This window comes from Protopterus annectens, chromosome 9.part0 (assembly GCF_019279795.1).
Source record: "Protopterus annectens isolate FY-2018-M chromosome 9.part0, PAN1.0, whole genome shotgun sequence".
Classification (NCBI taxonomy): Eukaryota; Metazoa; Chordata; order Ceratodontiformes; family Protopteridae; genus Protopterus; species Protopterus annectens.
Window position 1 is genome coordinate 1,694,658,876 of NC_056743.1, and position 15,349 is coordinate 1,694,674,224.

General features: G+C 39.2%; 1 protein-coding gene across 2 annotated transcripts in view; it reads right to left on the reverse strand.

Moving 5' to 3' along the window:
- The window catches only part of PDE4A (phosphodiesterase 4A), a 1,515,730-nt gene that overhangs the window by 663,853 nt on the left and 836,528 nt on the right, over positions 1 to 15,349 (reverse strand). For both annotated transcript variants that reach the window (XM_044084565.1, XM_044084567.1), the window contains exon 3: positions 14,727 to 14,763. In XM_044084565.1, coding sequence (XP_043940500.1) covers positions 14,727 to 14,763 — 37 coding nt within the window. The remainder of the gene's footprint in view (positions 1 to 14,726; positions 14,764 to 15,349) is intronic.

Sequence of the window (15,349 nt, forward strand, 5' to 3'; positions counted from 1 at the left end):
AAATGCAGGATTTATGAACATTCTTACGAAATAAAAAATAAAAAAAAAGAGACCAATGCCCTTTGCAGGCATTCCATAGCCTGTAAGGGTTATGTAGGGTTTAAATTTGCTATTATTGAATTTGATGGTAGAGGGGGAGATTGAAAATTGTTTGCTTAAGAAAGAGATAATGTGGCAGCTTAGGCGAACTTCAAACTTTCTTCCTGGTCTGAATGATCATTTACCTATTTTACCAGTATTAAAAGAGAGGGCTAATAGAGTAATACAGCCCAAAAATAAAAAGCACACCTGGAAATGTGGACAAGAACACATATAAAATGGTAATATACATGTATATATAAATCTACTTGCATATTTATTTATTTAGAAATTCATTATTGTTATATTTAAAATTGGTTTTAACTATGGTATAAATGGAGTATATTGCTTTAAGAATTAATTATTTAATTAGTTAAATATTTGAACTTGGAGAGTATATAAGCTTAATTAATTTGTGTTATTGTGTTCTGATGGTCATTCTTTGTTTGATGAAAGCGCTTAACCAACTTTTAACTGCTGGATATTTTAATGTTTGGTTATTAAAATACTAGTCTGACAGTCCGCGTGGTGCATTTTTATTTATTTTATTTTTTTTTGTTTTCGTAAAAAAAAAAAATATACCTAGAATTCCTTAAAATGTCGGTTTGTCAATTGGATGGCCTTACTGCACATCAGTGCAGTGTTTAACTGTGAAACCAACAACCATATCCTACATGTCAGTGGCTGTGTTTTGTATGTCTATGACAATGTCTGTGACACCACACATTAGTAAAAGGCTTCAGAGAAAGTGTTAAGAATTGTAGTCAGTGTGGCTGTTGAATGCCACAACTACTGCCTGTCACTGGTATTTGTGATGCCAGCAGTATATTACACATGGCAAAAACTATGCACATGTTTAACAAGCCTCTTAACTATTACAATCTTGGAAGAAAATGCTTTTTAAATCTATGCAAGTTTACACTCTTATCCGTGGAGTTACTAAATGTTATATGCCTAAGGGCCCTGTACTGACTTACAGAACATAAATAATTATCCCTCAGATTGTGAAACTTCCTTTCAACAACCTCACTGTATGGTGAATGGACGCATGGTGCTAAGTTATCACACACACTTTAAATCTGAAACCCATATTGAAAAGGAAAGCATATAACTGCTGGTGAAGATGGTACCTAACTGCTATATATCCCTTAGAGGAAGTCCTTATGGGACCATGAACACCAGCTAAGAGCAGACATTTTTAATATTCACTGAATATATCCTCCCACACCTCGTTCCCCTGCTGCCTTAGTACTTGATCAATGATGTCACACAGGGGTAAGTCTATGATGTCAGATGATGTGGCCCGATGCGCACATTTTATTATTAAACACTAATTTTATTTATTTATTTGACATTTGATTACTGGGAAAGTATGACTGGGTATAAATACCATTTTTTGAGCGCAAGCCACTGCAGAAATAATACAAATTGTTTACATATGATTTTGGAAACAATCATTAGCGGACCGGAGTTCCGCTGTGGCGACCCCTAACTGGGAAAAGTCGAAAGACACAAACAAACAAGAAGCAAAAGAAGTTGCAATAAATTATCATTGACAAAGAAAGCTGCAAGAAGGGCATTCTGCATTGCTCATCTCATAAGGGCATTGCCTCCACAAAAAAAGAAGTTATAACCTCCCTGTACTCTTCCCTCATCAGGCTAATAACTGAGTACAACGCCCCTTTTAGTATGTACCTTTCCAGCACCTGCAGCAATTGGAGAGGCCATGGAGGTTCCTTGCAAGGAAAATTCAAGGTCTTCAGCATCTGTCCTGTGTGGATCATCTGAAATTACTGTCACTTTATTATGTTTTATACAGACTCAGATGCGATCTCTGCCTTGCATATAAGGCGATCTCTGACCTTGCTTTACTGTAAATGCTGCATATCTGCAAGTCAAATATTATATGGATTACTTGCTCTACAGACCTTAAATTGGTATGTGACATTAATAGAATCTGCTGGAGGGACAGATTTGTCTCCAAGAGGTTACCACACCTTTGGAAAAGACTCCCACTTCATGTCAAACAGAGCACCTCATTAGCCCTTTTAAAACGCAATCTGGATGATTGGATGGGTAACCATAAATTCACCCTGGGGGTTCCACCTGTGTCCCTCTTGGACAGGGCAATAGGTATTGATCGTGGAAATTATGGTAGAACTTGGCTAGGCTTGTAAGAGCCCTATGACCACTAGCCTAGTAACTTCTTACGATCCTATGATATTACAAGGCAGAATTGAAAACATTACATATGGTAGGACTTGGAACAAATCCTTGAGGGGCACCACTTGTCACTTTTCATTCTTTAAGAACTGTCCCCTAACTCTTAGGGCTCACTTTTATCCTTTAAGAATTCTCCCCTAACTATTAGGGCTCATTTATTTATTTACTTTACATATACACAAGATCTAGCACATAATAATCATTAACTACACCTTGCATGCTTGTATTGTTGCAGTGTGGCATCTTTCATGATATGTCTGCAGAATTCTCTATGGCATCCAAACACTGGAACTTTCAATACAAATCTTTTTAGACATATCAAAAAGTTCAATGCACTGCAAAATGTTGTATACTTGTTAAAATACAACAGAAAACAACGTTTGTGCAAGTAGGACAAACAATTCCATAACAGATTAAACATTTCGTACAAATGTGGCTTATTATATGGGTTATATCCTGCCAAGGATATAACAGCCATCCTGCTTCTAAAGTTTGAGGGCACCTTTCATGCACCCAAACTGTCAAGCAGCTCGAGCTGAGCTGATTGAAAGACAAAAACCCTTCAGTGCTTTCCTGCCGCTGAAGAGTATGATCCTCTGAGGCATCTGAGGATCGAAGGTCGGCATGTGCCTTCCATAGCTGGACAGATAAGTTCTCTTTTAGGAGAAACCTTCCATTGTCTTATTCTTTACTGATGATTTATTACTTTCCTCTTTAGGAAAATTATTTTAATGCTAGGAGTGTTGTGGAATGTCTGGAGAATGGAACATACTTTTAAACGGAGTACTCATTGTTTCTGTAAGTTTAAAAGTAGTGTTATTTAACTGATAAAATATTTTCTGTGGAGAAAGTACTTTTAACTATGTTTTTTCTGTCAAAAAAGTAACTTTTGTGGAATGGTGGTTCTACTGGCATTGTTACTTGTTTTCCCCAGGATAGAGGCACCATTTTTGGCTTTGACCATGGAACAGATGGTCACTCCCACAGTCAGTCCTTCCACCAGCCACAAAAAAAAAAAAAAGTTAGGAAAACAGTCTTTACTGCCACAGCAGGCTAGCAGCTTTCCTCAGCCATAGGTGGGTAACTCTGCTGTGGTCATTTGTTATACCTCAGACCACTTATCTTTTACCCCAGATCCTTCTAGTGTAACAGCTACAGCCACTATGTCCTCTGTGGCTGCTGGGGTCCCCCTCAGTGGGCAGAGAAGAACCACTCTTGTTGATCCTGAGAGAGGGAACAGGTAAGGTCTCCATGTTGTGTCATAATGCTGTGTCCATCCCTGGGGAAGCAACGGCTGCCATTAGTAACATGGTTGACCCAATTCTTTTGGTGAAAAGGAAACAAAAAAAACAAACATGTATCTACTTTTCTTCAAATTTCTTTGGATAAGAGTAGTTTACTGGGACTGGCTCAAGGTTTGATTCAGGCTATTGATCCTTCTTTTAGAGTAGTTTCTGCTAAATTAAAAAGAGAGATGCCTCCTTTCCTGAAGAGACTCAAGATTCTGAATCTGAAAAGGAAGATGCAGGGGTGGATTCAAGATTTTGTCCTTAGATTTCTAATTCAGACACAGATGAAAGCTCTCTTTCTGAGTCTCCTTGTGCAGGGTTCTATTTATCTTAAAGACTATTGCAACAATGTCCCAGTATTTTCAGTGCGAGAACAATGAAGTGACTCAGTCCCTCAAAAAGTATTATGAGCTATCACAGAAGGATTTTTCCAAACCTACAACCATTCCTCATGTCTAGTGTGCTTTAGAGGATGTGTGTTTTACTGCCTTGAATTTTCCTGATACTTGGCCAGCTGTCCCTAAATAGGCAGATAGGATGCATAACGTTCCTCACTCTTTAAATTTTTAAAGACGATTCCCAAACCTAACCCAGCAGCTACAGCCTTAATTGACTCCTCTGCTTCTAAGCACTTAATTCCAATCCTACTTCTTCTAATAAGAATGGGGACATTATTGAGAGGTATACGAAAAATTGTATACTTCTGAAGTTTTGAATTATAAATTGTCAGGCTTGTATGTTAAAAGTTATTCTGACATATTGTGAAAGTATGAGGAATATTTTATCAGCAGTTTCTTGCTATGATGAAAAATCTGCTTTAAATAAGTTAGTCTCTTCAGTTGCACATTGTTTGCAGTGTGTGTATGACTGTTGATATTTACAATTCTGTTGATATTTCTTACAGGGCTATGGCCTCTGGTATGGTGTTTAGGAGGTTTGCTTGACTGCATTCTCAGAACTTTCTAGATGATGTTAATAATGAGATTTTAAATTCTCCCTTGGATAGAAATATAGTGATTGCCCCTTCTGCTGTAGAGTTGATCAAACAGTGTGATGAAAGGGGAAAGCTGATCCAAGGCGTCTCTATGATTTTTCAGCCCTCCTTTTCCAGATTTCCCAAGGGATTTTCCTTCTCCTCATCCAATTTTGGCAAAAACAGAAGATACAATCTCAAGAAAATTCAGGTAAACTGACATTTAAGAAGAAGTGGCAAGGGGGTTCTAAAAAGAAATCTCAAACCTCCCAAAACTAAGAACAGTCCAAAAAGATTGAATGACTGTTCTGATGACCTTGTGACCTCCTTCCACTCTGGCCCTCTTTCTCTTCCAGAAAGTCTGAATCTTCATTTTTTCTTTTTGGCAAAATACTGTTTCACAAAAATGGATTCAGAAAATCATTACAGATGGCAGTGGGAGAAAATTCCTCCTTCCCAGGGGGTCATTCCTCATCCTGTAAATCAGACTGTTTTGTTTCTTCATCACATGCTGTCCCAAGAAGTGACAGAACCAGTTGCACCTCTTTCCTAAACCTGTTTGTGTTAGTGTCTAAATTTTAAATGTTGCCACTTCACAACCTGCTTCCTCTTCTTCCTCTATCAATTGTCCTGGTAACACTAAATTTAAAAGGTTCTTATCCTCAAATACGCACTCATATTCATCCATGCTTCAGGCATTTCTCATGGTTTCGTATGTCTGAATCACACTTCAGTTCTCTGCCTTACCCTTTAGGCTATCCACTGCACCAAGAGTGTTCACAAAAGGTCTAGCTCCAGTTATAGCTCATTGCAGGTTGCAGGGTGTCCACATTTGTCTGCATTTAGATTATTTGCTTATCTTTGCAAAGCCTTTCTTCAAAATGTCAGAAATCTCTCTCTCTATTTTGGGTGAGAGTTCTCTTGCACAAGCCGGGATTAAAAGAACATTCAAAAGTATTTCTTGACTCCCTCAAACAGGAGTGTGTTCCTGGGATGTCAACTAGACACCTCAGTTCAAAGAGCTCTTCTTCTACTGGAGGAAACAGATGTTTATTTAGTTCTATTTCTAAGTTTTTCCAATCAGACTTCAGTCACTGTGAGTGAATACTTCTGGACTTTGCGTCTCATGGCATCTCTGATTTTCATGATTCCTTTAGCAAGACTCCACATGAGAAAGATACAGGGGTATCTGAAATCTCTTTGGTCTTAGCATCAATGCCCTTTATCTTTTCAGATCCCAGTATTGGGGTTTGTCAGAAGAAAAATCCCTTGGTGGAGATAATGGATATCTTTTAAATCAAGGTCTCTCCTTCTCTCCCCCTGCTCAAAAGCAGTTAGTCATCACAGATGCTTCAGACTTTGCTAGGGGAGCAGTTTCGGGATAGATAAAAGTTCACGGGGTGTGGGATACCAAGAACATATGCAAGCAAGTAAATATCAAGGAGATGCTTGGCCTGATCACGGCAGTCAATTCTCAGAACCATTTTTAGTCCCCGAGACTTCTTCAAGTGGTTACAAACAATACTACAGTGATGTGGTATGTCAATAAGCAAGGGGGGGGGGCAGGTCATACCCTCTTTGCAGAGTAGACATGTTAGATTGGGATATAGCGTCACAGTACAATCTCACTTTACAGGCATCCTGTATTCTGTCAGTGCAAAACTGTGTGGTAGGTAAGCTAAGCAGGACACCAAGGCAAACCCTCATGAATGGAAACTAGATCTGGAGGTCTTCCACAATTTGCTCCATTTGTAGGGAGTTCCTCAGGTAGACCTCTTTGTCTCTCCTCTGAACTATCAGATAGCAAAATACTGTTCCAGGACTCCATGCAAGAAGGCCTGGAAGACAGATGCATTTTCTTTTCTTTGGGCGGGATTGTTCCTGTATGTTTTTCTACACTTTCCACTAATATCCAGGTTACTTCTGAATATTTAAAAGGAATCCCCCAGGATCACTATGGTGACTTCCTTCTGGCCCAGGAAACCGATGTTCTCCCTTCTTTTAGACATGGCCAGGGGCAATTACCACAAGCTTCCTCACAGAATGGATCTACTCACACAAGATCAGGGAAGTTTGATACATCCCAACTTCAATCATCTTCATTTGGCTGCCTAGAAGAAAAGGTCTTAATTCCTTTTAGGCACCTCTCTGCTGGTGACGTGCAGCAGGTTCTAATGGAGGCACGAAAGACTGCTACTAGAAAATCATATCTTGGCAAATGGAAAAGGTTTTCTAGTTGTTGCTAACAACATAACCAGCAATAATTCAGAGCTAGTTGTTCTCTGGTTTTACAATATTTGTGTGAGTTACTATCCTATGGCCTTTCTTATTTCTCTGTCAAGGTTTACTTATCGGCCATTTCAGCATGTCTGCGAATGAATCCTCTTCTTTCAAGGCAGTTGCGTGTCAAAATGCTCTTGAAAGGGGTTTGCAGATGAGGCCTCCAAGTAAACCATTGGGCCCTCTTTGGGATCTTAATTTTGTGTTAGAGAAACTTTTTCCATTTGAACCATCTAACCAGGCTGACTTTAATGGAAACACTTTAACTGATTGCTCTGTCCTCTGCAAGAAGGGTATCTGAGTTGCAAGCTCTTATGGTGAGTCACCCCTACCTCATTTGACACATGGACAGGGTTTCTTTGAAAGCTAATCTTTCTTCCATGCCTGAAGTGGTATGCGAGTTTACTTTAAGTCAAGCTATCCATCTCCCTGTTTTCTTTCCAGAACCTAAAAATGAAGAAGAAAGAATACTCCATACCTTGGGTGTCCACAGACAACTCAAGTACAATCTTAACAGAAATAAGCCTTTCAGATAACTGGATCAATTGTTCATTTCTTGTGAAGGTAAGAAGAAAGGACAAATGGTGTCAAAACAGCCTATTTTCAAATGGCTGTTATTATACTCACCTCGACAAATACATTCCAGGCAGGGTCAAGGCTCATGCTTCAAAGGCCTTGGCTTCTACTATGGCTTTTTGGAAAAGGTTGGATTTTAGACATATTCTAGAAGCTGATACTTGGTCCACTGTACATACTTTTACAAAGCACTATAAACTGGATATCTTCTCTAGATCTAGAGCATGATTTGCTATGACCATTCTCTAGGGGCCCCTGGACCCCACTCCTTTCACCTCCCAGATATAGTTAGCTATGGTATTCTACCCTTATAGCTAAGGCTACTGCAGCAGCGATCAATACAAAAAACATAGTACCATTGTGCAAGTTGAACTTAACATAACAGTAGAGGTTCTAATGATCACTGCTGCAGTAGCCATTCCTTGCCTCCCTCTCCCTTCTTTTTGGTGTGTTTTTTATTCCAGGGTGTGGACATTTATTTTTTTGTTATTCCTAGCATTGTCCTTTCAGGGCTCAGTCTCCCTCTTTCTGCAGGCAGGAAAGCTCTGAAGGACTTTGCTCCCAAACCTGTCTTTTAGTCAGCTCAAGGCTGGTCAAACAGGACAATGCATTTCAGCTTCTCCACATTCAACTCACCATAGGAAAAATCCCATACAACTTCCTTCAAAGCTAGAAGCCCCTCTATGACACAATAAATTAATTATAAGTATTTAAACGTGTTGCAAACAGTCACCAACAAACCCAATACCATATTCATGAGCAACTTTACTTACCCCACTATTAACTGGGAATCATATATGGCATAAAGTGTATAAGTGCAGAGAGTCTTGGATTTTGTAAACACAAACTCCCTGGACCAGGTTGTCCACACACTGACAGGGGTGCATATATAATGGATTTATGCATCACTAATATGAGAAACTGCTGCACACTCCCCAGTGTAATGTCTTCTCTAGCAAGGCCAGACGACTACATATTCTCCTTTGAAGTAAAAATAAAACCTGGAACCCCAGCTAACCCTAGAACATTCAGGAACCACTCTAAATCTAAATTCCTATTGGTAAGTGATAACCTGGCAAATATCAAGCCCCATAAACCCTGAGAACACTGCTGCCAAAGTGGAACTGTTTACATAAGCCCTATAACATACAAGTACCCACCTGAAAGTACAGAACTAACTCAAAAAGCAAGCCACCTTAGTGAAATCACAAAATCAGTAGGCTGTATAACAGGAGGAAGAAAATCATGGCAAAAATTAGGAGGTGCAGGACCCAGCAGGATAAAAGCACTTTCATCAAACTAAGCAAACAACTCGGAGCACAAATAAAATCTACCAAAGCCAAATCTGAGGTAAATTTGTCCTCCCAGGCCAAGGATAACCACAAAGCATTCTTTATCTATGTTTGCAACCTCAAAGGCAGTACGCAATTGTGTGCAGAGCTCATTGTAAATGAAGACACCTATACTGGGCCAGAAGATATAGCAAACCTACTGGCTGACAAATTCAGCTCCAACTTTACCCCTTTCTTCCCCTCAACTTCCTCTAAGAAAATACCATCAAATATAACCCCGCCTACTCAGTACAGAACAGGTCCTTAATGCTCTCTCTAAGGCCAAGAACACTGCATCAATGGGCCCTGATAATATTCCAGGAAGCTTTCTAAATAGCATGAAACATGACCTAACAGGACCTCTGGAATCGCTATTTAACTGTAGCCTCCAAACACGCTTCATGCCACATAAATGGAGAAAGGCAGTCCTCCCTTTGCACACAGTTGGGCCATATACAGACCCTGGAAATTACAGACCCATAAGTCTCTCTAGTCTCATATGCAAAGCCATGCAAAGAAGTAATCATGGAAATGATCGATAATGACATAGGAACCTTCTAGACACTGGATGCAACACAGTTTGGTTTCATCAAGGGCAGGTTATGGCTACTCAACCTGGTCACCAAAGCAATGGATGAGGGCAAAATGGTTCACACTGCCTACCCTGACCTGGGTAAGGCATTTGACAAAATATCCCACTCGGGCATTGTTGACAAACTCAAGAAGTTAGGTATAAACCCTTTTGTCACCCAGTGGATAGCCAGCTGGCTCGCAGATGGGACCCAGGAAGTTAGAATCAGTGAATTCACCTCCACAAAGAGGCCAATCACAAGTGGAGTCACTCAGGGATCAGTCCCAGGACTGCTCCTTTTTGGCATTTACTTCCCTAAACTGCAAAGGCTACTACAATTTCTGTTGCTTAGAACAACTCAGCTTTGCTTTCAGGTGTCCTACTGAGTTTGTAGTCATTATGTTACCTGCCAAAACATCCAGGCTAGCAAAGCAATTCACATCCAGATGCTCCATAAGGCTACCCCATTACTCTACATTCAAGCTTGCTGTTGCGTGTTTACAAAAAACTTCAGTACAACCATTAATCCCTTATTAGAAAGAAGCATCAGCCAAGCTTGAGTCTCATAATTAGATGCATTATTTTTATTTCATTTTTTTAATTTTGATCTAGATGACTTAAGAAAGATCTTTAATTCAGATACTAATTTATCTAAATTTTTCCTACATATCATCACTGTAACTATAGAGTGGACCACATTTTCTCTAATCTGATATTAATTCACAGAACTGTATACCTAACCATATACCTAATAAAGCATCTGACTGCAGCTGAGATTTAGAAATGATTTGCATTGTACAAAAAGTACTTTTGTACGGTCCAGAGACATGCACAGGGCACGTCTTGAAAAAGAAGACTTGTGCTGGGAGATATCCCATGATATTAAGTGTAGTTACATGGGATAATAATGCATGCAAATATGTTATGAAGCACATGTGTTGCAATTTAGACAAATTATGGATGCATATTGCCTGCAAAAAAATTGAGAAGGTAAACTGCTCAGCAAGCAGTAAAATACCAATTACCAAAGCAGACATGTTGTGGATGGCAACAGATTCATGTCACCTGGACCACCTTTATTTACTCCACTAAATACAGAGACTTATAACAACAAGACATGCTTCATGGCAAGATCCCCAATAACCTCACTGACTCACATACCATAGCCTAACTGACCAACAGATCAGCGACTGATTAGAGTGGACCATGAGTGAATGAGGACCGTCTGACATATATGCCAACCATGCCAGACAGATTAAGCAATGCACAGCTCATCTGTTCTCTTGGAAATTAAGGAATATGCTATCTTGAGTATTGTGGCCCCAGGGATTATCCAGCATTCAACAGGGATGTGCAGTGACCCCCCTCCAGGCATTGTGTCCTGGATACTGGATAAGTTCCTGGATAAGCTCATGGAAGATCACAGGTGGTTCTTCAGGATACCTCAAGACAGATTTACTACCACAGATCCCTATCATATGCTCGAGTTGCAGAACACCGAAGACCATATGCCCAAAGTTTTGCAAGCTCGAACACTTTGTATTAAGATGGTCATACAGAGCAGAACTCAGGATTTGCATTTTTTTCTCACTGTAATGCGGTCTCAGAGTTGGTATATTTAAGTAGCAGGGGGTGTGGGGGGGTGCAGGGGGGCTTGCAAAAATGTCATGGTAAGTTGTTTTATTTCATTTTTGTGATGTTACTTTTTTTCAAGGATGCAAAACTTTGGACATATGGTCTTGGCCATATGGTCTTCAGCAATCTGCAACTCGAGTATCAGATAGGGATCCACCACTACATATGGCTTCTATAATACTGTTCTCCTCCTACTCCTGTCAGTCAGGTGCCACTTAGTGTATACATGTTGTCAAGGAACTGTCCAGTTCACATACGAATACATAAAAGTAAAGAAGAAGGGTTGACATTTCTTTTATTGACAAATTGTATGCAATGCATATGGCCTTATAACAGACATTTCTGTTCAATATACTGCCAACGTGCATGATGCCAACAGGTTTCTTTTGAAATTGGAAGGACTAAAAATTGCAATTCTCCATTATGCAAATTTAGTGTGTGAAAGAAAAAAAAAAATAAATATATATATATATATATATATATATATATATATATATATATAGAGAGAGAGAGAGAGAGAGAGTTATGCGTTGTGTGTCTCTCTATCTATATATAGAGATATATCTATATATATGTCAATATATGGGTCCACTTCTTAAACTCAAAATAAGGAAATCTCGAATTTCAGAATTTCGAGTCAAGAATGTGAAAAGCCCACAAAAATTAAAACACATACATATACAGACACACACACACACACACACACACACACACACACACACACACACACACACACACACACACACACACGCATATATATATATATATATATATATATATATATATATATATATACACACACACACACACACACACACACACACACACACACACACACATAGTAAGCCTAAAGATGAGGTGTGGAATCCTCCCTTTAGTCAAGCTATAGCTAGTTTCGAGTTAGTATACATAAATAGCAGGGCTTTGGGGGGACCAATTTGTTATGGTGGGTGATAAAGGAGAATTTGCCTTTTACAAAAACTGCTTTAATAGCATTACGGCAATTTTTAAATTTTGCTGCAATTTTTTGCCCTTCTGCACATTACAGGTCTGTCACATTCAACAGAAAGCCCATGGAAACATACAGCACTGGGCAGACTCTGCTGATGCTTTTTGCATTGTGAATTTCCAAAGGAGCATCTTGCTGGTAAGGACAGGAAGCAGAGTGGGCAGTAATGTTTAAGACGTACTTTATTTTTATGATGCATAGTATCAACTCCCCCAAAAGAAAAATTATTTAACATCTCACCTGATACTGGATACCTCTTGCATAAAGGATGATGATCTCAGTGGGGTAACCACAGTTATCAAGTAAACACTGTTATAATGTTGTCCATTGCTAGACTTGTGTTGCTGTAGAATGTGTACTCAGTTATCTCAAGACCCCTTTTAGATTTGTGACACTTTGAGAGGGGCACTGGAGTATGCACCTGACAAGGTGAAGCAATATCGGTTGTGACTGCTGCACATAACTACAATCAGGTAGCAAGTTGCACAGGCTGTTCTCAGAGAACAAGCTCCAGCCCAGACACTAGCACCCTAGTGACCCCATGACAGTGACAAAAGTGACAGCAGTGATGAGGTACACAGCAGAGGAGAATGTGATCCTGGCACCCAAAGGATGCCAAGGTAGACACAGGTACTATGACAATGCACACATGTACATTGTAGCAGTGCATTGCTGAAACCATTGCAAGTTATATGGTGCAGTGCATGGATTTTGTGACTGTGCATCACATTACCACACCAATGCATGGACTGTTGTGACTGTGCATCACATTACCACACCAATGCATGGGCTGTTGTGACTGTGCATCACATTACCACACCAATGCATGGACTGCTGTGACTGTGCACCGCATTACTACACAACACAAGTATAAAACTGTAAGATGAGTCAGCCATCCTTATTTGCACTGGTTGCAGGTACCACATCACACAAGAATGCAAGTTAAGGAATATAGTGTGGGCCATGGCATGCTCATCCTTCTTACAGAGTGCCATGTGGTGGTAGCAGTCCAACATGAATGCCATCCTAACTGCAGCTCATTGCTGACCGAGTTCCACTATTTATATTTAGTAAGCCTCTTTGGAACTGCTTAATGAGGAAAATTTGCAACTATGTGATTCTACAGCAGATCAGACTCCAAGCTAGTTCTTATCCTCTGCAAATGGACAATAACTTGCACATCCAAACAGGTTTAGCACTGTGGTAGTAGTGGTTGCACTACTCTCTGCACAGCAGTTTGTTTTTAGTAATTTACGCATCTTTGCTGACGTCAATGCATAACCACACAAAATGTATGCTATACACAAACTTGTAACTTACATAAGATTCAGAAAAGGATACAACAGCAACTAGCAGACAGCAGTATTAAATGATTTTCTAAGAAAAATAAATAAGGAACTGCAACTCTATGCAAACATTTCCCAGTTTGGATACTGTGTCTGTGGTTAATGTATATTTGATTTAATTCTGTATATGCATTCAGTGCTGCTTTTCTTACAGCTCATAATAAAACACAGCTGCATTTCTCCTGTATTTGTGCTCTCCCTTATATATTAAATTTGGTCATTTTGCATTTTACAATTTATATTTTGTATTCTTTATAGCTATCTTTATTTTTGAATGAGTAGAAATGTTCGGCTTGCATGATATCAAATTCAGTGGCACAAATAAAGCTTTTAAAGATCATGTGAAAAGATTTTTTTGTCACTTCTTTTTGCTGTAATTATTCTATCATTATGTAGGGTTGGCTTTCTGATTATGACCTAGGCTTTAGTTACTTTAGTGGAACAATCATTATTAAGCATACTAAACTTGTACTGGTATTTACTGTAGGCTGAGCAACTGTCCAGTTACGTCCAGAATCCATGTCATGTGACCTGGAATTCTAATGATGCAACTGTTAGGATATGCTGTTTGACAGTCTGTAGTGGGTAGGTGTTTCCTGTAGTCTGTACTGGATTTCAACATTCAAATGCAGCACAATAAATCAGTCAGACAATGAATCACCAAATAAATGCAGTTATATTCAATCAAAAGCAACTCAGAAGAAAATAACATTCCTTGTAAAGTGTATAACGACTGACATACAGCATAGCAACAGATTTAACACTAATAGTTGTCTTTCATTTGTACTTCTTTCAGCTTTTCCCAGTTAGGGGTCGCCACAGCGGAACTCCGGTCCGCTAATGATTGGGAGTAGATTTTTACGGTGCCGAGGTGCCAGCTCGACGCCCAACCTTCAACGAAGGCACGCCCATTTACGCATGTCTTTCGAACACCAGTTGACCACAGGGAGGACATGCAGACTCCACACAGAAGGCACTCCAGCCGAGAATCGAACAGGAGAATCTCTTCCTGTGAGGCGACAACGCTACCGCTGCACCACCACTACCATGGGATAATAAAAACATCATACATTTTACAAGGAATCGTACAGATTTACTACTTGCACAGCACTACCCAGTGACTCCAATTGCACCATTGGGCATGGTAAATTTTTCATTTTTTTTCATCAGTCCTATAACAACTTGAAAATGCAAGTTCCTAAAACTACAGCCTAAACACTTGGGTGCATTTTGCTGTCACATATTGCAAAGAGTCAAAAGCAGCTTACATCATGCATTCTGACTTATCAGATATCTATGTCATTTTCAGTTGCTATTGCAGGATAAAAACTGAACAAAGAGCAATGCGATTTATAGATGAATAATATATGCACATTGTATAATGTATTACTTAGCCAGGAAAATATTTACTGTACCTGAGCAAAAGGGGTTACTATCAGGTCTTCTGTATGTCTGCACAATAAAAAAAGGAACATTAAGAAGCAGAATGTTAATGGGAAGTAAAATGAAAACCAAAACAACTACAAACATTCTTAATGGTGAGTAAAATGAAAACCAAAACAACTACAAACAAACTATAAATGTTCTAAATGCCACTAATGCTGTTCTTAGTATTTATCATGTTTTCTTCAAAATTGCAAAAAACAACAAACAAACAATGACAACAACCGTCTAAAGACACACTCCATTTTGCACAAAGGCACACAAAAATATGTCCTGCAGATCTGAGCCTTGGCTAATACATTGAAATTATCCAGTGTAAAAACTTGAAGTTTCTTAGGAAAGCATGCTCTGTCACATGGTTAATTTGATAAAACACTCAAATTAGTATTTTACAAGTAAGAATTAGCAACATATGAATAACAGGTTTCACTTGCTTATCACATCTGTACCAGCTCTGTGGTGCTGTCCTTCAGACAGACACCAGGCTGCATGGTTAAATAAAAACAAATCTCTGCTGCTAGACGAATGGGCATCAGATATCATTTTTTTTGACAGAAGAGTATTTTCAAATTGCACATTTAGTATGCACATTTAG